The sequence below is a fragment of the Leuresthes tenuis genome, unplaced genomic scaffold (genome assembly GCF_036924035.1).
Source record: "Leuresthes tenuis unplaced genomic scaffold, fLeuTen1.0.hap1 SCAF_5, whole genome shotgun sequence".
NCBI classification, from domain to species: Eukaryota; Metazoa; Chordata; class Actinopteri; order Atheriniformes; family Atherinopsidae; genus Leuresthes; species Leuresthes tenuis.
In genome coordinates this window covers 12,940,349-12,964,567 of record NW_027325359.1, presented here as the reverse complement: position 1 = coordinate 12,964,567, position 24,219 = coordinate 12,940,349, and the positions used below count along the sequence as shown (strand labels likewise).

Sequence of the window (24,219 nt, the reverse complement as noted above, 5' to 3'; positions counted from 1 at the left end):
GAAAAAAAATATATCATTTTCGGGATCAACTACTCTTCAGTGCCCAAACTTGAGTCTATGACCTCAAAATGTGCCTTTTGTGTTACAAAACAGAACAAAAATCTTAAACCTGCTTTCATCGAACAAACACACACACAACAAATATTAACACTACAGGAGAATCCTTTGCAGAAGAAACCAGTCAAATGGTTTAGATTATATTGCAATTACCTGTTCAGTTATTTTTGATGGCTGCAATGAATGTTTGCTTTTTACGTCAACATAAAATGTAATTTGGGTCTTACCAAACACATTTATTGTAAATTAGTTGTAAGTGGAATATTTTCAGCTTAACAGTCAGGGTTGCTTTTCATGCTTTTTCACAGGACTAATGATATTAATCTCACAGCTTCTTTCCTACTCTCTAGAGGATTTTCCAATCTAAAATAACGACTCTGCAACCTCTCTTCCCTGCATGTTTGGAGATCCAACTGGTCTCTGCTTGCTCCCTTCTGCTGCATTTTACTCTCAGATTTTAGACTCGACCACTCGCAGCAGGTTGACAGATTACCTTTGGTGCAGAGCCCAAACGGACAGTCTCCAAGCCACAATAAACACAGCAACCATTATTTCTGCTTCCAGTAATCTACATACTCATGAGCCAGATGACGTGAAGAAGATAACAGCACAGTGGCCCAGGCTGAGGGAAATGGAAGATATCAATTGGGCCCTTTTTACGGGGCCTGTCCGATAACAAACTGATATTGTTGGCTTTGAAGTTGGTGTTATTCCTTCTTGACACTGCACGTCACTGAAGGCTGACATGATGGAAAATGAAGTGGGGAGGAAAAGAGAAGCCTAATGTCCTAATTAAGATTGTTCAGATTTGATGAGGGAGCAGAGAGAAGGGAATTAAAGCCATGTGTTTATTTTTCTCCGACCTCTCCTCCATGTGTTCTCTCCTTCCGTCTTTTCCAATAGTTTCTCGAAGGACTTATTACACATCATGAGAGATTATTGCTGTTTTGTTTGATCTCAAAAGAAATTTATATATTACTACATTTTTGGCCAGACACACTAATAAGCACAGCCCATAAATTACAAAAAGGCTCCCTTCTACTCCCAGTGATAGCTTTGTTGAAGTGTAGCTTGTGAAATTGTGTGTTTGCATGTTGCCATAAAATGAGACCCTCATAAGTTTGATCCCAACAACAGTAAGTTGTTTTGAGTAGGCATGTGCCATGGTTTATTGTCTTTTAAGTTAATACTAAAGCCACAGCAGTCCTCTTCGTTCATTTTTGGACTAAAACAAACTCCAGTAAACTAAGCCGAGGCTCTCAGTATACTTCAACTGTCTCTGTATAACCTGTGCCAGAAGAAGCAGCTGTGACAGTGTATTTGAATGTGTGTGTGTGTTCATTTTGGGATTATGGTGACAAGGGAGAGGCCCAGGTGTTTGTTGACACTCACACCATCTTAAGTGGCCGTAACTGGAGCCCTCTGCTAGGCTGGGTGACGCTATACGACCAGGCGACAAGGCTTTGTGTACAAAGGCTGCTCAGTGTGCTTACATTTACAGAACTTGCTCAAGTATCAAGCTGTCATTGTGCAAACAGACCCAAACAGGCCACTGATAGACCCACACAGTTCTTTGGAGGGCTCAAGATGCATAGGAAAACTAAGCGTGGAACGTGGTGCAGTAAATAAAATCAGATGAAGGCTGGGGACTTTTCCAATGTATTAATATTACACTATGGATAAATGTAGAGCATGCTAAAGATTTTTAAAACAGACTTCATAGTTGCCTTATTTAATTACATCTTTTATCAGCAGTAGACACAAATAATTACATTTAGCCAACTTAATCTCATGAATTAAGTTGCTGATTTGTGGAAAGAAAGAAAGAAAGAAAGAAAGAAAGAAAGAAAGAAAGAAAGAAAGAAAGAAAGAAAGAAAGAAAGAAAGAAAGAAAGAAAGAAAGAAAGAAAGAAAGAAAGAAAGAAAGAAAGAAAGAAAGAAAGAAAGAAAGAAAATACAGTTTTTGACTGATTTGAGTTTAGAGCAGAAAAAAGAAAAAGCAAAAACAGAAACCCACAATACAACTAATGTCAGGAAAACATACACAGAGGCGGAGATGTGACTACAAACTGTGCAGTAGAGTACTTCTCAGAGTGAGTCAGACTTCTTGGAAGAGTTGGTTCATATACTCATTATCTTGACAATAGCAAAGATAAATACATTGTACAGGTGTTGAAGTTGCTTTTGCTCAAGTGTTACATGATCTGACCTGATGGATACAGCAGCAAATTACTCTGTTCTGTTCAGTAAGTGTTTAATAAGAAAAACATACACATCAGAAAGGTTGAAGATAAGGAAATACAGGTCAATGTTAAGGAGGCCATACAATGGGTTTAGGTTTTTCCTTTGGTGTCTCACGTAGCTTTTTTCTGCATGTAAAAGGTCTGCAAAGTTCACATCAAACAAAGTGCCACAAAGGACTTCTGTGATGTGACTTCAGGTGCAGTTGCCAACAGTCAGCAGATCATCCGCTGAAGGTGTGGGGCAATACCTGACTCATCTAAAAAGGCCTCCAGCTGCATCTGAAGCTGAAGTGAGTTTATGTCCTTTTGAAATCAAAGAAACAAATTCGACAGAAGAAAACAAATAAAGGAAGGAATGTATGCAACATAAATTCAACATTATTCTACAATGAGAGCACATCAGTTTTCATAATGCTAACCAAAAGTAAAGTTTTTTTTTATGATTTACTGAGGGATTCAGTCAATATCAGACTGTCTGGGAGTTAGTAGTGTTAAACACAATTCTATCAGTTGCACACCTAGAAAGTTGGAGGATTGATTGTTTGATTAGCAAATAAATACATTTCAAACTGCACTTACAGTATGATACAGTGCAGTTTTCAGGGCAAAGAGGGAAGCATACTTGACTGTTACATTGGAAATATAACCAGGTCTTTTTCAGATTGTTTAACTGGCCTACAGTCCAACCTAAAGATGAAAGGAACAGAAAGGGAGAAAAGATGTCAGTGAAGGAAAAGAGAGGATAGGTGCCAGAAGTGACGAAAAGACATTCAAAAACAAAAGAGATGGAGGAACCTGTTGCAAGGCCATTTTTCTTTCATCTAAATTTCAATGCAAAAAAAATTGCCTTTCAACTTTCATTTATGCATCAGTTGTACTGAGGTAAATTGTCATGCTGTCATGCTTTGATTGGAAAAATTGTAACTTGAGTCTATGATCAGTCTATTATTAGAACAGTATTAGATAACTTTGAGATGTTATATAAGTCTTTGGGTTGAATTTTTTTACTTTTAACTTTAAAAATTACAGGTGTAAAACATCAATTGGTTGTTTTACATCTGGATGCCCCGCCCTCAAAGATAAACAAGCGGTCTCAGTCCGAATCAAACTGCTCATAGCTCATAGTCTGTTTGTAGACTGAACAGTTTGGCATTGTTTGGGCCTTGGACCAATCAAAGGAAATTTCAGCTAACTATCACCTGAACCAGAACAGTATAAATGAGTTGCACCTGGGGAGAGCAAGAGACCAGGTTATTACTTGAAATATGGTCAGACTATATGTGAGAAAATCAACTGAAGAAAACTCATGGAAAAGAAAAAAATTTTCATATACTTTCAGGGAAGATGAGAGACAATATCTGAGGGACAGGGAGTGCTATGTTACCTGAAGACCAAGAAAAGTTGGCTAAAGTACACAATGTATTTAGAGTGTACTTCGTGTACTTTGATGCAACAACTGATAGGAAGAACAAATGCCTTTTCTATAATAATCTGGGTTGCATCATAGGCCCACCAATCCCCCACATCAATGTGGTAGAGTCTTCTTCAGCTTCAAATTCAAGTGTGGCTAACCATGTGTTCGTTGACACAAGTAAGCACCTCAGATAACCTCATGAAACTTCAGTATCCGGACAGATTAAATCTCAGTTCACTGCTGGAAACACACTGTGGTCTGGAAGAAGACAGGCAAATGCTCCGGGATCACTGTGAAACATTACCATGATCGGATACGACTGCACTCGTCAGATCAGAACATAGTGACAGTGATCAGAACAGAAGTGACCAGAACATGTGACTGTCTTCTTCAAGAGTATGGAGCATTTCTAATGCTGAGAGGAGATTCCACACATCCAGATACTGAAGTTTTCATCTAACCATTGTAGTCTTTGCAAACTACTCAAACTACCACTGGATCCTTGAGAAAACTGGGGAATAATAACATGACACAACATTATTAATGAAGAATATTTACTTTTGTATGAGAACCCACATACACTGTCCCCCAATGCAAACTAACTAAAACCTCTGGCCACCCCTTTGTCTGTAAAATTTTCTAGAACCAGCCCTGTTCAGACAGGAGGTGAGACGAGGTGCTGCACAGTATGAGAAATGAAAGCATGCAAAACTTTTCTTCTAGGCCCTGAAAATAACCCCTCAAACCTTTTAATGAACATAATATGGGCTCTTAAAATCTGAATTCTAATGATTCTCAGATAAAGCCGACAACCTGAAAGAATACTGAAGGCCTGTCTACCATGAGCCAAAGGCAGTCTTATGAGCCAGATAACATATTTTTCCAATCATCATGGTTTGAATAATTACCTTGCAGAACAAGAGGCTTGTGTTTTTATGGGAACAATTCAGTGTTACAGTATGGCTGTAATCATTTATTAACTCCATCAAATAAATGCTTCCACAACAAAAAACATTTAAAAATACACAGCTATAGACTGGCTGGCTTCCTTTACTGGCAACTACATGGATGAATTCACTTGAAACATTTTAAGTCAGTCTCACGACACATATATCAAACTGTATTTAGTACAATAAGATGCTACCCTCCCTTATTCATTCTCTCATTGAACATCTAACTGAACATAGCTGCCCTGAGGATGTTATTTGCCTCTAAATTCCAAATCAGACAAAAGAATAAATAAAGCATGGAAACAGTAGTATTTTCATACAATTATTCACCTAACATTAGTTTCTAAATTAATCCGAGGAGGGAAATAAACCATGCAGTTTCAGAGTCCCGCCTCATTTTACATCTACAATGCCAAGTTTTAACAATTGCTAACAAGTTTCAGGGAGATTGCAAAAGCAGTAAATTACTTTTTATCTCAGCCTTTGCTTACTGGTCCAGCAAGTGCGTAAGCAAGCTGATTCAAATCTCCACACGTTGCTCAAGGAAACTGATGATTGTGCTTTTTTTTTTTTGGACATTAAACTTTAAAGAGTGTTAAAATGGAGCCTTACATACAAAAAGGGAGATGCAGAATTCACGCTCTGTGTGTACACAGATTCTTATGGATGATTACAGCAGTAGAATACAAAGGTTATCAGCAGCAGCTGTATTGTTTGAATCCCTGCAGGCGGCTTTCAGTGTGTCTTTGAGTCAAGACATCAGACATGGCTTTCTGAAGTTCTTCTTCTTATCTGCACATTAATAATTGAGCTGCAGATTCAGATTAGAGATCAGACACAATCTCAAAATTATGCACACATACAGAAACCTACAATGTTTAAAAACGGTCCCCCGAGCTTCGCACAACATAGACATTAGAGACGCTCATTTACAGCATACAGCCACCCAGAAGTGTCTGTATCCGTAAAGTTGTGCTGGCCTTCATTGGAAGATTTTAGGATCTGTGACAAAAGCTCAACATGGGAGTCGAGGTGCTGAGGATGAAACGCAAAAAGACTCTCTCTTGTTGAGACGTTATCAATATTTAAAAAACAATGGAGCTTGTGCTGTTTTAGGCAGCTTGTGCATCATGGAAATATTGCACGCGCACGTTTTTGTACACACAAACATTTGGGGCAGAAAATTCTAAAGCTGAAACTTAATTTTCTGCTCCTTTGAAATTCATAATAAACACTTTTTCTCATGTGCTGTTTCGAAGACAATCCAAACATAATGTCACGGTAATCACAAACTAATTATAAGGAGTGCAATTTGTGCTCTGATCATGGTAAATTGTGCATCAATAGTTCACTCGGTAATCAAAACTATTCTCATAAATGAAGTCACTGAGTTTATTTAAGAAAGAACCTGTGTGACTCAGAGGGAAAAAGTAGCACTGCATCTGTGTTTGTCCTGCCTGCACACAAATGTTCACGAGCAATGCTCAAACCTCCACCTTTCTCTAACCTACAATGTCATCCCCCCAAAGTGCACGGAAACATCTGAAACACCGACACAAACACAACCACAGGGAAATACACAGCGCAATATAGATCTACCTCTGAACTGTGACATGTCTGTGTAGCCTGAGTCCCGCGCTGTCTTCAGCATTAATGTGCTCATGGTTGATGTGCGTCTTAGTTATTCAGGTTAATGCGTTTGCCTGTGGGGCATATTTCCATTCTGGCTCCCACACATCGTTTTCCAAACTGCTGTGCCATTTCTGTTCGCTCACACGGATTTCTTTGGTCTAACGGCAGCCACACTGCCGGGAAAACCTAATAACCTTCAAAGCCATGTGTCATAATGTGGTAGTCATTGTTCTCCTCAAAGCACCTTTTATGTCTAAAGTGAAATGACATACAGTAGGACCTAACTAATACGATTTCCATTATTTATTTCCATTTGTCATAATTATGCATAAAAGTTAAAAAATACAAGCTTATCATCTATATAGTGTATGAAAAGTGCTGAGAATTCCAAACCAGTTAACTTGCAAAGGCCCTCCATGTTCCTGAATGAGCGTTGCTGACTGCAGCTTATACTGTAGTTTCTCTGTAGCAAACAGGAAAGGTTTTGTTTGACAGCACTCATCGAATTGACCAACACACAGTACAATGGGAAAGTCTAAGGAGCTTAGGGCAGATCTAAGCAGGAGGACTGTGGGTTTACACAAATAAGGATTTTCTCTGGAGACATTTCTACACAATTTGTACTAAAAGCAGGTAATGGGAATTGTAACCACTTTGCCAAATTCTGGAAGAAGACCCAAACTCGCCCTCAGCTAAGAGCACATAGGTTTAGCTGGTTGGGACCAACCCACTAACCACCAAGGTAAGGGCCTGCCAGGTACTGGATTCTGTTTGAATAGCACTGTCATTGTCTATTCAAAAAGGTTTGGCATCATCACCAACAGAGAGGCTGCCATCCAAGAAAAAAAAAACTGCTTCAAATCAAGACCTTCAAGCTCAACTGAAGTTTGCAGCTGACCACATGGAGAAGATAAAACTGGGTGATGGTTTTATTGTCAGATGAGACAATAATTGAGCTGTTTTACCACAATGACCAGAGGTATGATGGGAGGACCACTTTACTTTTAATCGTAGCGGTGCTAGCACCTTTGTCCGTACTACCAACAGCTAGTGCACTGCAAAGTGGACAGAATAAAGAAGAAGGCATACTACCCCAAAAGTTCTTCCGAGTAACCCAAAACAACCATCTGTCAGATTGTTGAAACTTGGACACAACTATGTGCTCCAAAAATCAAAGCTGATTGCAAAATACATAAATCAGGTTAACAGGACTTTGGCATGACCTCTGTGCTTAAAAGTCTGCTTAGAGCCAGGAAACTGACTAATTTAACTGAACTGCAAAAAAAAAGGGGGTCGTATATTTAAGCAGAATTCTGCCAGAAGGTTATTGATGGTGTCAAGTTGGGCTGCGACTTGCTAAGGGACATATAAGCAAATAAATTCAGACCATGTGCACCAAATTATTTTATTTATTCTTTTTTTTTTTTGCTTAAGATATATGCAATGCAATCCCTCTGCCACAGAAAAAGAACCAATTCCCATTCCAGTGCTGCCATGATAATCATACCTATGAGTACGTGTAGGCTTCCAGAGCAGTGTATGCAAAAGAGAAAAATAGATAGGAACATTGGTTATTCAGCTGCGGCTTGGTTACCTGCAGGTAGGTGTGTCATGGAAGGGTTTGATGCTGGCGCTGCGGTCCCTTCGGACAGGCCCAGGCTCAATGGTGGGCAGTCCGGTGGCAGAAGTGGTGGTGGTCCATGTGGAGGAGATCCTCCTTAGAAGGCCAGGATGGAGACTCCGCCTCAGACGCTACACACACAAACACAGAACATGGACACACTTAACACTATGATGAACTGATAACGTTATGAATCAAATCTATGGCAATGAGTGAGTACAGGAGTACAAAAAACATGAACTGCTTAAGTATCCAGATAAAAGCTCTCTAAGTACTCCCACCTGGAAAATAAATTTCATTCAGTTTGTCTCCAGTCAAATGCATCAACTAGATGAGACTGGTTCATCCAGGATTTAGCCAAGCTAAAACAAATAATGCAGGTGATAAGATAAGCAACAAATCTCATGAGACATTATTCTTTTCATTGGATCCAAAGAGAATAAAAACTGTTGCCATTGAGGAATGGAGAGTATTTTCAGGCAGCTCCTCACAGTGCATTACTAGATCCACTGTCAGTATTGCATTGTACATAGATTCGTTACATCACATGGATAGTGCCTGTTTTCTTCTCATTCTCTTTTTGAGTCTCTTTTGTTTCATTCTCTCAGAAAGACTTTTCATCTGTCTGTTCGTTGCTCTTTCCTTGGATTCCCACTAGTCCGAGCCCTTGTGATGCCTCCATCTGTTCGGTGCCATGCAGCCGTTTGGCACAGCAACACTGAACATGGCTGGTTTTCTTTCTCTCAGTCCTTTGCAGCATGACTTAGTAAAGATCACTTCAGAATCCTGAATGAGCCCATTCATGGGCTTCATATACTGAGAGCTTGCACACATATGCTCATTACATGGTTTATGTCAATTTGGGCCACAATCATCTAAAAGAACAACAGACCAGGATAGTGCATACATGCTAATACTATTCTAACTTTAAATTTTATGTGTTTATACTTATATTGTATGAAAATGTACGTTTTCATGCCAATTTTGAAGTAGAACAATGATGCTATAATTTTTTACTTTTTTTTTTTGTTTCCCTGGTTTTTACTTTATGGAAAAAAAAAAGAAGCTAAAAACCAATAACTGAAACACACACGTCATAGATGCACACACATAATGCCATCGGCAACAACACAGCAAAATCAGGCCATCTTCACAAAGTGGAAAACATTTTTAAAAAGGCTGATGCCTGCTGCTGATGTTGTAATTGCCCTTTTCTTTGTAACAGTTTAAAAGAAAAATTGTGAGATCAGTGTACGTTTAAACATCTCAAAAGTATTTGTGTGTGTTTTTTTTCCTTCATAAAACGTATGCTTTTATTTCAGGTGCTATTTTGCAGCAGAGACAGACAGAAAATGAGTTTGAAAAACTGCCTGAAAGGCATCAGTTTGTGCCACCATCGGACATCAAATTAGCCAGCAGGCAGAAAAAGCCTCCTTTCTTCTGTAACTGCCTTCTCCCCTCGCGTTATTTTTCTCCCTGGCAGTTCGAGGTGAGCCCTAATAGGCAGGAAAGTCATAATGACAGCAGCGTCACTGGTCTCTCCAGGTGCAGTTTGACTTTTACAAAATTCACAAGATGTAAAATAGCACCTGTCAGACAAGCGGTTTGCTTGACGGCATGGTAAACACAGCCCACACACCAACTTCCAAGACAACCAGAGTTGGCATACTCTGCAGAAAAGGATGCATCACTTTGGTGGGGGTCAAGTTTTGTTTACTATAGACTCTCTTTGTAACTTTTTGAAAAATGCATTCAGCTTTGTGCTGCCTCTCCTCTGCTACTTCCCTGTTATACGCGCGTTCACACACACTGTCTGGCTCCACACATCTGTCATGTTGACACAGCTGTGGCTGTGGAACGGAGAACAGTGCTCCGAGCTCTAGACGTGCTCTATTTTTCTTCACTCAACTCTAAGAAAATTTACTCTTTCATTTGATGTTAAAAGCTCAGAGAGCAGGATGCGCTCATTAGCTGAAACATGGAAGATTAACATGTATGGGGAGTGTTGCATGTTGTGTAAATCATTTGCCCTTAATAAACTATATTGCCATCTAAGGATTATTTCAGCTGTTTGCAAATAAAACTGCTTATGACTACTTTTGATCAACAGCTCTTCAGCATGTTGTGTAGATTACAATGATGAAATATCCTCCCTTTCATCTCTTTACTCCCCAGCACAACACATCTTCCCAACAAAATGTAAATCAGGACAGTAATTAATCCGCTTACCTTATGTATGGATGTCTTCTCTCCTTTCTCAGGTCCCTCCTCTGAGTCAGAGCAGGTGTAAGCATCGCTGGGGTTCAGCAGGGAGGCGGGGCGTGGTCGATGCAGTGGCTGGAAGGTGAGCTGGGTGGTTAGCAGGTTGCTCACAGCCCGGAGTGATGTGCAGGTGTTGGGTGGTAGAGAGGGGTCAGCGAGCAGGTCTGTGATCAGTCCATGGGCCTCTCCCATCACTGCTATGTCCACCATGACAGTTGTGCCTGAAGACTATACATCGACAAGAAGAAACAGGAGCGAGACACACTGTTAACATCATTGCTGTTGCAGCTGATGGGAGCTGATGCTAATTAATCATGGGGTCTGATAGCAGCTGTGTGATGCAGTTTGGTGGCAGACATGGGGAGCAGGTGCGTAAAGCAGTTCCCCTGTGAGGACGTAATGTAGTTAACTTTGACACAGGCATTGCTTTAGTTGTTAGTCCCACAGAACGGGCACTCAAACTATGCTGAAGTTAAAAAGTAGTGGTGGAAACTATGAGCAGTTACACTTATAACTATGTCAAATATACAATCTTTGACAATCAATCAATGACAATTTTCCCCAACTCTACATCTGTATTAAATTGATGTTTTAGTACTGATGTGGTTCCATGTCTGCTTTATGCATGACAAGACAATTTATGTCATGTTTATGTTAATTTAAATGCATTTATCTACTGTCAGTCAGAGAGCTGTTTCCAAGTGGCAAAAAATACATTTAATTCAGATTTAAGTATAATTAAGTTAATGCCGTTTCTCTTAAATGCTGTCAAACATGATGGATGACTATGCAGTAATTCAAACTGCAGAACAATCTAGGAAGATTTCAAGCTTCAACACAGAGAAGTGACTTAACAGCTGCTCAGAATCTTGTTTTTGCTGATGTGGAGGTGCACTTAGGGAAATATCAGTGAATATTGATGTTGTTAGTTGTGTCTGGGTGCAATGTAACGTCTAAGTTCTAAATTACTACTACTTAGTATTACAACAGTGACAACAATCAATTATTCTAAGGGGTCTCACACACCAAACTGGCATGAAGAACCAGCAGTGAGTAGGGGGCCCATAATTGGTCTCCTTTCATTACCAACAAATGTTGATCAAACAACTTAGCATTTGAACATACCACAAAGATGGCTTCCAACTGCTAGCCAGGACATAATTTATGGTTGCACAAGATGACATATTACTTCCTTTTTACACTCTTCAAATGCAGCATTTTTCTCTCCAATCACACATCAATGAGCATATAGGGGGCAATGTGGGGTTAGGCACAGCTGCCCCCAATAATCTGAAAATGATCAAAGTTTGCCTGCGTGATGCTGATTGCAACTAAACCTAATAATCATCAAGATCTTAGCCTCATATCTATATAGAATGTTTTACAATACCAGTATCACAAATTATAGTCATATTGTGTCTCAAACGCTCAGGAAAAGAAGCTAATAAAAATAAAGAGAAAGAAGAAACAAAGAAAGAAATTATACCAATTCACAATAAACTAAACCTAACCATTTGAAAACAAAAAGATAGCTGATTTATTTTAGACTCGGTCACAGGAAATATAGGGTTGTATAGAGATTTTTCTCAGCTTTGTAAAGTGTTTTATGGCTGTCATATCACACTGAGCTCAGCACAGGCACTTACAACAACTCCCAAATCAAAGGCTTTATTCTATACCTTATATGGCTCTTTTTTAGCTCACAGAAACAAAAAAAAAAAAAAAAACATGAAGAGGAGCTTAGAGTGGTAATTCATATCAGAAGATGTTGACATACAAGTAGCCTGTTAAACATCTGAACTAGAACATTAGACTGAAACATGTTTAACACAGCTGTATGTTACTTGATGCTTAATGAATGGATTCATTAGCAAGTCTCAGCTGGAATGTGACCCTTAGCCTCTACACTCCCAACCTCTCAGATGGCCAGCAGCCATCGCCTGTTTCTGACCGTCTGCCGCACAGCCTTCAACATAGTGTGAGCTGGCCTTGTTTTTACAGGGTAAAGTGAAAAGTTCACAACCCACTCCTAATTGCTGTGCCTTGAGCAGTTGAACAACCACTGCTAAGCGCAGGTCAGTCTTTGCTGCTCGCTAATTTATCTAATAAGCCCACAAGTTCCCTTTTTCCACTTGAAGAATGTTATCAGATTTTTCTTCCCAAATGTCCCATTCACTTTGACACCAGCTGCCAGGCACCCAGAATTATTCTGTTTACACTGGCGAAGCAGCAAGCGGTTGACCTGAGCAACTTATATATGAACACCTTTCATAAATCTCAACTTGTGTGGGAACGGAAAAGGTTTACCGTTTTATTTTCCCAGTATCTCATCAGATTAGTCAGTTACACAGATTATGCAATTTTTCCTGTTGGTCAGCAAAAATACAAAAGACGAGTGTTCACTGGGTGTTTGATTTATAAATGATGAGTAATAATGATAATACACAGCATTGCATTTGCTGTGAACCAAACACAGCACATCAGCACACATAAAGCCTTAATTGCAACTGTCAAGCACAGTGGTGGAGGGGTGATGATTTGGGCTTGTTTTGCGGCCACAGAATCTGGTAGTTTCTGTTTCACGTGACTGCACTTCTCTAATCCTTTATCCGTGGTCTAAGTAGACAAACATAGGTAAATACATATTTACATTAACACACACACACACCACTGCAAGTGATTAGTACTTTACCCTACATTTCAATCCACTGCCAACACAAGAACCAAATCAAGTGAAGTGAAAAGCTTCAGGTAACATTTGAAATGTGAGCTTTTAGGCAAAGTTGAAATATGACCACCACAGAATATGTATTGTTCTTCAGAACTATTCTTATTATCCTGAAAAAAGTTCCAAAATGTATATATATTTCCTTTAAAAAAGCTTTCAGCTACTGAACAAATGTTGATTGCAGGGAGAGATAATAAATGTGAAGCTTTGACCATAGCAGGCTTCAGGTTGCACATATTTCTGTTAACCCAACTTTTAGCTGGAAAGTCGCTACTAGTGTCCGTAATCCTCCAACAATCTGCAACTTAAAACTTAAGAATCATCAGTGGACATGCTGGAAAGGACTGCATTGTGAGGGAGTTGCATAATACCATACGGTTACATAAGCACTTCCTGTCAGGTTACATGATCACTTTCATTCATCAAGGTGGCTACCTCTGAGGCTTTCTTATTGGATACATCTCAAGCAAGCCCCACATAGTGAATACTGCATTTAAATACAGAATAGTTTTCTGCATCTAGGAGGTGGACGTTCTTACCTAAAATGTAATTGGAAACAAATGCCAACATGTTGGTGGATACTGTAAAATAACCTAAACAGTCAAATACTGCATTCTAAGATACTGTTTGATACTGTTGAAATGAATTATATTAGGTGTTAAATGGTGTTTTACACTGAACGTATTTGTGTGATAAAAAACAGTGCATTAACCTCCAATGAGGCTGAGTCGTAACGATCGTATACGCACTTTTTTACAGCTGCTTTGCACAACATTCAAAGCAACACGTGACCACATCTGGGAACTCTCAACAACTGTCTCCCACTGGCTCACACTCCTCCCTCTGTTGAGAATTTGCTGAGAAATACATCCTTCAGAGAAAGTCAGTGATGGAGCACTTGTGAGAATTGTGTGGTGGAGATTTTAAATTCTACAGTATAAGGAAAATGTTGTCTCTTTGATCATGGAAAAAATCAAAAGCCTTCATGGTTTGAAAATGAGTCATCATTTCTTCATCATTCATTGTTTCTAAGTGAGACTGGCCTGCCTTCCTTTATAAAGGCAACATAAACATAGTCAGCGGTAATGAAAACAGTGGAAGTCTCAAGGCTGCATGTTGGAAGAGTGACAAACTGACAACCGCTCATTCAGTAACAGTAAAATATTTGCACACTTGATGAGCTGCAATCAAGTGTTGAAAAACAGTTCTGAAGTAATGTCCTGACTCTGGAACAATAAAAGGGTAGAAATCGATAGTCTGACATATTGGGAAATCTACTTTCTTGTGAAGTTATTTCTCATGTGTCTCTCTACGTAGAAAGCTTGGGAAGCAGTTTCCAAAATAAAATAAAAAATAAACATAATGTTGGACTTACAGTATGCTTACAAATGACAAGCTGTAACATGAATGTAAAATTCATAGCAGTCAAATATCCAGCCTTGGAGCTACTGATGATTAACTTTAGTGACCTTGTGCAAGCCAAAAAGTCATCTGTCAAAGCATTTGGCTTCATTCCTGCTTGCAACCATGTGGCAATTTTGCAGATGGCCAATCTTCTGTGTTTAACTGGCAGGAACCACACGGCTTATAAAACCCAGGAAATTTCCAGATTTGCCTGATGCCAGTCCTTGACACATCCATTGGTCCCCCTAATCTGACCCCTGTGCCAGCCCCTCCGGTCACAGAATTAACTCAGATCTATTTTATATAGACTCAAAAGACTCCAGCTTTTGTTGACATGCTGCATTAAGCAAAACCCCACTATCAGCATCAATAAACAGTTTTTATGACTCCTCAACAATCTGAGTCATATACTAAACCATGCATGAACACACTGTTATGACATTTCACTATGACTAACAACAGTGTTCATGATCAATGGCCTTAATTGCTCGTGTGAACACAGCTTGGACCAGTACATCAATAGTCACGCCATAGATTAACACCAGCACAGCAGTTCATATAAACTATGGAGAGGGACAGTCAAAACAAACCAGCAATCATTCCTGGAGAGTGAAGGTCTGTTTTCCACATAGATTTTCTGTACTTAAGGCACCAGTTAGCTGTGAATGTAGCTTCAATTGTAATGGTGTGCAAGGACCCAATAAAGTACAGAATTAATCTAAATGTCATACCAGACAAATTTGACAAGAAAAATTTGACCCCAAAGCTATCTTGCTGTGTTTTTGTAATGACTAACTGTATATTTCTATGAAATTATACCAACAATTCATAACAATGTTGAAAATGAGTCTTTTCCATACATGCATCCGCCGTCGTTAAACACTAAGCTATTAACTTCAGATATTTACATTTCTCACACAGAACATCATGTTTTACAAGCAACGCAATCGAGCCTTGCAACAACACTGAGTCATGGAAATAGGACTGTTCGTGTTCCTGCTGTGTCCACATGTATTTTGCCAACAACTGGAGAATGCAGAGGACAGATGAAATCCATTTGGCGCAAAAAAACAAAACGCTAGAGTCTCTGTCTAATAAAGATTATTAATAGGGTACACATAGAGAGAGGTCACATATTTGTAATTTCTGAGATGGTCCATTTTATGCACTTTTAGCCTCTCGGCTCCCTCATCTAAACATAAAGTCCTCAAAGCCTCGAGTAAAACCGAGGACCTCTAAAATTGTGCAATGGTGAGAATATAATGTATCCCAGAGGAGAGCTCGAACTGCACAACTGCCTCGAAGGCCTGCTGGAGAAAGAGAAGTATTTGAATCTCTCAGAATAATGTAAGCAACTCTGCATTTTCGTAAGCCACAGATACAGACACTGCAGTGCTTATTTAGCAATTAACACCATGTGCAAGCCTTAAAACACAGGAATGTGCGTGTCTCTTACTTTCATCTTATGTACGCAACACTCTGAGAATGTTTAAAAAATCATTAACATGCAGTTTTCTGTTTCAGTGGCTGTGTGATGTCTGTGATTCTATCTGCCCAGATGGATTAGTTGAAGAGAAGACTGGGAGATGGTGATGATCTCTACTTAGAATGACAGAAGGCTGATGCAGTGTGAGTCACAGCACTGGGGTAACATAAAACTCCACTGAGACACCCTGCCTCAGCTACCGCAGCCAAAACTACGGACAGCAGCACTTCCCTCACAACCTCGTAGCCCTTACTCCCACTATGACCCGACTCCCCTCACAAACCAAACACTGGTCCAGGTCCTCAGCTGTAGCCAGGATACAATTACATGTTTTTCTATACTTTATAAAAAAGGTGAGTGGGGGGGGTTGTGAGGAATCAAAATAATTTGCTGGAAAAGGTCCCCATTTTCCAGTAAACTGACCCCCTAACATGCAACCATCTAAACACTTTTTTTCTTCCACATATTTTAGGGTGTTTGGTTCTCTGATTCCAGCAAAGGCGCCAACCAAGATACAAAAAATAGAGGAAGAAAGACAGACACACAGACAGATCCATGAAATGCTGGCATAAAGAACAAAGCAAACAGAAAAGAGGCATGAGGTAAAACAGTTAGCTTTTTCTGGGTGTTGAGTGATTTACAAAATACTACGAGATACAGCTCGCATAACATACATCCACCACCAGGACTGCAGCTTACACAACAACCAGAAGTTCTTACAATTCTTACTAAATCAGTAGGCATGTTTTCAATGAAAAACCCAACTCAGTATATTCTTCATTTTCTCTGAGAAAATGTCTCACAGAAATATGTGGAACGACAACAACTGCTTTGACACGGCCTTGAGTGGTGTTGACACATAACGTGCCGAAAGTGCATGCTGGCCTGGCACAGTGTTGAAAAAAAGCTAGTGGAAAGTCAATAAGCGGCTTTGTGGTGGTGGATCAAACCTTTTCTTGCTTTTGTGGACACACAAATTCCCTCACTCAATTTAAGTTCTGTAAAAATCCACTGATTTGTGCAACTGTACCACACAGGATGCTAAGTAAGACCTTTAACCAGTGGACAGTTGATTCAATTCCATAGTGGATTATCCTTCAGTCACCATTAGGTGTAGATAAAAATATACTAGGTTAGGTTTAGGTAAAAAAAAACATGTTGAAATTAGCAAGGATGAAATTAGCAAATGCATCTGCATTATCTCTGATAGGCAAAATTATTTTCAAGGATAAGGACTTTATATGTTTATTAAATGTAACATTTCTCAGGCAAAAATGAGCCACTCCCACCTCAGTACATGATGGCTTGTGTGGAATGTGCATTGTTTTGAGGAGCAGGGTCTTACACCAAACCACAATCTTTTCCTCACTGAATAGTTTGTTGCATGAACCTTGTTAATTCAAACTGAGATCTCCCTATATGCGAAGTCTAGTATCCACTACCACTCCTCTGACATACAAATGTAAGATATGTGCTGGTTTGATTAGGCATTTACTTGTTCATGACAAGTGTTTTGAACAGAACCAAATGATTAACAGTCATAGATGAGATATTAAACTGTATGTGTTTTTTCAATGTATATATCTTTATGTTGTGGCTAACTTGCTATGCAACACCCCACATTTTGGTAGTTTTGCATAATTTTTGCTGACAGACAAACAGACAAAGAGCACTGGAGACAAACCTCTGCCTCAGCCAAAGTCGAGGATATGCCTTTTTGAACTCCCAAACATGCAGCTTAAGAGACATTAATCTGTGTTTGAAATGCACTCAGTGATTTTTAAAAGTCTCCACATGATTCCAATGTCATCACTTTTCTGCCTCAGAGGCCACTCTTCCAGCCTTTCTTTGACTAAGAATAACAGTCGCAAAATCCAGGCCTACAAACACTCTTTTCTCCAATAATCTCCCTGGGTAACATTCCAAAACCAACGAGTTTCCAAGTTGAATACAAATATTTAAATAGCCCTTTCCATACATAACTTTACTGTCAGTTCCTAAGCTAAAACATCCACCACAAGCTTTGGAAAGGGAAAAAAAGATCTGGTTTGGAAAATGAGCCTGCTAATGTGTGCATGTTGGCGTACACGACACAGAAATCAATCAAGCAGTCTCTCTCTGTGATTTGCACACGCTATGAGGTGCTGGGGCATACTGAAGTGCGACGAGCTTCTCTGACCAGCAACTCAGTCCAAGACAGCAGAGCGGAGGGAAAATAGCCACAAGATGGAGAGAGATGCCAACATAAGCCTCGACTTCTTACAAGTTTTGTCAGTCTTTGGACTATTACAGGATTCCACTGACGAATGTGCAGCTCTAATCCAGATAAAAAGACTGGGCTGAATCTAAATGGCAGCTCAGGCAGCGCATTCATCAAAAAATATGTGCTTGCCTATTAACTCCACATAAAACACTGATATCAGCCTCAGACAATATTTCAAGCGGGTAGCATGCTATTTGAGAATTTCTGTGCTCTGGTGGCAGCTGTACGGCTAGTTTAACAACACATAAACCACTATATAACTTTTTGCATTTTTGTTTTCAGGTCAAATGTGCTGTACAGTCTTGGCCACAACGCATGGAAAAATAGAAAAGAGAAAAAAAAAATCCTCCACAATAACCACAACTTTGCAGCATTGACTGCAATTCAAGCATGCTGTAAACTGTCAGCATGGATACACTGTCTAACTGTCTATTTATTTCTAAAGGATATCCTTCTGATAGGAGAACATGAAGTACAGGACACACTCATACTGTATATGGCGATGCCAATGCCAAGGGCATTGTTTGTTCTTCATGTGCTCTGGATTCCTGCCCTGTACCTCTGTGGCAGCTCAATACATCAATTCCTAAGCACATCCACAAATTCCCCCCTCTACAAAAGACGGGGAAGGTTAAATCAAGGATGTGGCTGTGTGTGTGTCCTCTACAAGCTGTTTCCCTTGGGTCTTTCTAGTGTATCCATTCCCTTGGCCTTTAGTGGCTTTTGTAGCCTCTTATAGCCAAATCACATACAGTACATCTGTCCTTTAAACTAATGGTACAACAAGGACACCACTGGTGGGAAGTGACACCTATCAACATGCGGTTTAACATGTACAATGAGTGGGTGAACAGGCCTTGTAGCATCATGCATAAGGTGTGTGTGTAGGCGATGATGGAGCTCTGTTCAGGGACCTTCCTGTGTGCTGTTAACCATTACTTCTATTACTGAAGTGTCTCTTTTTCTGTGGACAGTGCTGACCTGTGATCCTCGTGGGCCTCTCTTGTGGTCCCAGTCTGAGCGGGGGAGCATCTGTGGGAAACAAAGAGAGAAATGTTCAAACCGCATTTTTGCACATCCTGTTTCTGTTAGTGTCCTACAACAAAGGCATCAACATAATGTAGATAAACTATGGGAGAAAGGAGGAGGAGCAAAAATGGTGACGCAAAGAAGGGGAGGGGTGTGAGCAATGGGAATGCTCATAAAGCACAAATGAGTTTTGTCTTTTCTTTTCTTTTTTTTTTACTTTCCATCAAGCACACACATCTAATGTAATCTCCCAGACAGGTTCGGTTTACTTTAGTTCCCATTCAATACCTTGGGGGGCTTGTGGCTGAGGCTGAGGATTTTTATTCTGGCTAATTACCAGCCCCGGTGCACTCCCACAGGCATTGTGAACCCAGGTTTTCTATTTTCCTGGGATTCTCCACATGCACAAGCATAGCTCTGTCACTGATTTTTCAATGAACATGTTCCAGGAGAAGTCGGTACTAAACTCCTTTATTTCTGTTAGGGTTCTTAGCCCCAGAAATGAGATGCAAACCCAGCCTGTTTATGAATGTTCTTGCGTACACAGAAGTAAGAGGCTCAGTATAAAAGCCAAGTTGATCATTTTGGTGTGTTATACTAGAGTTGTGTCATGCTGTGAGTGAAAACATTGAGAACAGCTCCCTATCTTTTGCAGTGGGCCCGTCTGGACAGCAGTGTTGTTTTGTCAGTGTTTCCCCACAGTGCAGTAGAGTTACTGCTCCCTAAACTGAATTCTAAGGTAACTTAATTCGATTTTTTTCTTTTAAAACAACTTGTACTTCTTTTGCTCTTTTGTTTTATCTACTGAAATGCTTATCTATTGGATTCTTCTTACCCAACTTCAATGAAGTTCAGTGAAAAAAATTCAGTAGCAATGTCTCTTTGTAGTAACAATGTCTTGCATTGATATCCTAGGTCATTTAGATAAGCCACAGACCTCCTGGTCAACACTTGTCAGAGGCAATTTTTTCTTTGTAAAAAGTAGTTCAAATTAAAATAAGTTAAAAAAAATAGATAATTGACATTATGCAAGATTACGTAAACATATCTAACTGATTAACAGCCACGTTAAACAAAATCACTGATGTCAACAAACATTAAGTGTGTCACACAGAGGAGAATTCGGCTGTTGACTGGTCATCGTCCCCAAAGACTTCAAATCTATATCATTAGTTCATTATGTGAACAGTAAACCACCAACTCTATGACTGAAAGCAGCTGACATAAACAAACAACCCCCCAGGTGCTACCACATATCAAGCCAAATATTCCTGAAATATTGATAAATCCACTAAGTTTCTCTTCCCAGCTGAGCTCCACCCATTTCAGGCCCGCAAAAGAAAGCACGGAGAGCGACTTCTCATGTGAAATAACCCAAATTGTTCCAAACTTGGGAGTAAGTCACAAAGGACCCATCCCTCACAGGAAGGAGTAGTTGGCAGTGTAGTAATGTGCGGAAAAAGTTTTTAAGGGCATTTAAGGATCTGTGCCGTAAATCAAGTTGGGAGAAGTAGCAAGTCGTGTATTTTTAATTCATATAACTTTGCATTGCACTTTGATAAACAAACAAGCTTTTGATATATTTGACTGAGCAGGACACAGTATCTGATCTGTTGGAATCTTTGAGGGGTTAGTCATTGTACACCTCGTCCTTTGGTCAAGGTTCTAGCAACAAAAGGCAATGCAGCACAAAACATGGTGACCCTGATGGTAAACAAGGATATGCACGCCCCTCATAAGGAGCAATGCAAGAGCTGTTCCATTGTGTGACGTTTAAGAAGTTTAATAAATCCACATATGTGGGCTTTTTCAGCAAACATGAGCACACACTGCATTTTCTCGCCTTGCCACCACAGTTAGACCCTGGATTCCCTGATTATCAGTGTGATAATATCAGTGAATCTCTTAAAAGCTCCATCAAATGTGCACGTACCTTCTCGTGCACTGAAATAACCAAACTAGATGCAGAAAGGAAGTCAACAAGCAATCAGTTGTGTAAAAGACGCACGTACGAGATGTAAATCTCTGTAAATGATAGCGTAGGCCAGTCAGTGCTGTTTGTCTTATTCTTTATTACTCTGACTCCAGGATTTTACTTTTACAGTGTAAGAGCCGGCAGTGGGATCCTCCGCGGTCGCAGTAAAGTCCTGCTCCATGAGGACATTCTACTATATGTGAGAATTTCCAGGCTCACACATATAAACAGCCTTTCAGAGACAGACTCAGACTACACTGAAGTCTGAACACTCCTGTTCACATGCCAAAAAGAAAAAAAAATCAATGCTGAGCATAACATTTTAACAGTAAAGAATGAAATTACAGTCCACAGTGGAGTTCATGTTCACTTAAAAAAACTGAAACATTTGTGTGTAGAAAAAACACAGAATAAGGTTAATGCTAGATCATCCTCTGCAAACAATTATGATAAGAAACAATAAAACAAAGCCCATAATTCTCTATAACCTTGTTTTTTGCCTAAAAACAGTGAGGAGCAGTTTAAAATTAAACTTAAAACATATGACAGATCACTGCCAATGTTATGTCTGAGGAGGTAAAACCACACATGAATGATTTCTTAGATATCTCCTGGTTTTTCATGGACACCCTCCAGGCAGTACAGCGCAGCTGAAGCAGTAAACCTTCCAAATGGATTTGTTTTTGTCCTACAGCTCCAGTACACCTACTGGGAAAAATAACAACGTTGCAGAAGTTGTGCCCTTTCTTTCACCCTCTGTTAGATTCATTATGGGTCCCCGTAACTCAGTGACTTTCCATCACACACAGTAATACAGATTTATGAGTGACTGAAAACTGTCCCAGAGAGAAAAAAAATAGCATGTGTCTCCAAAAATTGAAGCGCTGTATGTCTTTCAATAATTATGACACATCTAACGGAGTAACATGACACACTCAGTGAGAGTTGAGACTATGTATGAGCTCATGTTATGAGACTTGTGGCCAATTGCAAGTGCATTCCGGTGCTTCACTGCTCAGACTCATGCTCTTAAGAAATAAACAGCAGTGAAATAGATACAGAGGACAAATACATAGTTGTTCATTTCAGCTTAATCTAGAAGACGATGCAGTCATCTAAATTGGTATTGAGTAAAATGAGTTCAAGTACCCTCCCTCTGTACCAGTCTACATGTTTCAAATATATCACCGTGAATTTGGTTTGAAATTCCTGTCACTCATTTTGGCTTTGGAACACAATTGTGTATATTTGATGATTGTATTCAATCTTTTTCATAAAAAAACTTGGTGAGTGTCTTGTGGCAAAAGAATTTCTTTCAATTATGAATAAATAAAGAAGGGCGCGGGTTGGTAACCAGGTACATCCCTGGTCTCATCGCTCCGAATGACCGTGTCCATCATGTTGATGTATGATGACAGCAGCAGAATAATGAATTTCTATGTTCATCATCTATAAGTCACATAGAGGCATGACATAAACACGAAACTCAAATTTGGAGCATGCAACGAGAGAAGTAAAAGATGAAAAAGTCTTCTAGAGGTTCATAATTATTTGAACCGCTTCAGTTATATTTCTCCTATAGCTGACGTCATAACTACCGAGATAATACTTTGGAATCCAACATAACAGGATTTGAACAGTTTTGCAGTTACAGCAACACAACACCTCTCACATAAAAGAAGAACAGGATAGAAAGTCCAGTGGACCAGGCCAATGCATTTAGTGTTATATGAGGTTATTATTTAGCAACCTGGTGTTATTTTCATGTCATCTTATAATCACAGTGAAGGGTTCTGTGTAGCAGCACAGGTCTTTTTTTTTCAAATCAGCAGTTGCAGAATTATCAATATGTTCAGATGCATTTTGAAATTTCATGAAAATGAGTCTTTTCATGCAATTCACATCAGCTGTGGACAACAGTAATTCTCTTCTAATTTATCAGTCAATGTTTCCGAAGCATTGAACTTCTACTTCTAATGGATCTACAGACTGAGGAGTAAAAAGAGGGCGATTTAATGTCATACAAACGCATCAGTACTTATTTCTACGCCATTCTATTGTAACGAAAAAATATAGTCATGAATAGCATATTGCACGCTTGCCAAGAGGTCGCCCTTAGTATCATAACTGAAAATACGTGTTGGAAAATCCAAGTTAAACAGAGCCCTCCTGTAGCCTGTACTGTAAGTACAATATGAATTGCCTAAAACTGAAATCATTGACGGTTTGGTTCAGAAACATCTGCAGACTCCTGTTTACAAAGTGTTAACTTCTCTCAACAAATACTAATTCAGTGTAATTTGTCCACAAGTCAGCATGCTGTTATTAGCTACATTAGCTCCCTCTGATCAAGCTGCAGGTTGCTCTTCAGAAAATGCTTCCACAATAAAATACATATCAAGCTTCAAAGAGACAATTTTTGTCAATCAACTCAGGTTTCAACTATCATTCAAATGCTCAACCCTTTCATCCAAATATGGTTAGTTCTGTGTCCAGATAGACCAAGATGGCAGCTGACAGTGGTTAAGTCCATGTCTTATATAAGATGAGCGCTGGCAGTTAGGCATAATCCTCAGACAACTACTAGGGCGAAGACAGTAGCAACTCAAACTGATAAACCTCATAAAGGTTCAGGTGATCTTTAGAAGAGCAATGCTTTTTTGTCCCAAATAAGGATGGATCTTGCACCCAATTTCAATATAGTTTTTATTGAAAATTCTTCAGGCCCAGTATGGAGAAAAGGAAAGTTGACAGATTCAGATTTTAACTTCTGCTTCAGTTTATGTCTGCCTTTCATAAGCTGATTATTGCTGATTGAAATATTTGACGGCATGCAGGTAAAAACATGAGGGATCATCAGAGTGTAAATATATACTGTAGTATGTCATGAATATATATGGCCATTCCCCTTTGTGACTGAGATGTACTCTCTGGAGTCAAAACAAAAGCAGCCAAGTAAACTCCCAGCCTTCCTTGCTCAGAGTGTTATGACGGCAGCAGCGAGGATGCCAATATGTAGCCTTGTCCAGTCCACCACTGCGGCAAGGTGCCGTGCCTCTGAGGTGCTGGGCAAACACCACAGTGTCTAAGAACAAACAAACTATTGGAATATGCTTGTTGTTTAACTTGCTGCAGCCAATATCCAGTCGAGAACC

General features: G+C 39.6%; 1 protein-coding gene across 2 annotated transcripts in view; it reads right to left on the bottom strand.

Moving 5' to 3' along the window:
* LOC140307293 (cGMP-inhibited 3',5'-cyclic phosphodiesterase 3A-like) overlaps positions 1 to 24,219 on the bottom strand; it is a 79,309-nt gene that overhangs the window by 14,728 nt on the left and 40,362 nt on the right. For both annotated transcript variants that reach the window (XM_072386105.1, XM_072386106.1), the window contains exons 2-4: positions 19,042 to 19,092; positions 10,147 to 10,407; positions 7,891 to 8,048 (exon numbers count right to left, since the gene is read on the bottom strand). In XM_072386105.1, coding sequence (XP_072242206.1) covers positions 7,891 to 8,048; positions 10,147 to 10,407; positions 19,042 to 19,092 — 470 coding nt within the window. The remainder of the gene's footprint in view (positions 1 to 7,890; positions 8,049 to 10,146; positions 10,408 to 19,041; positions 19,093 to 24,219) is intronic.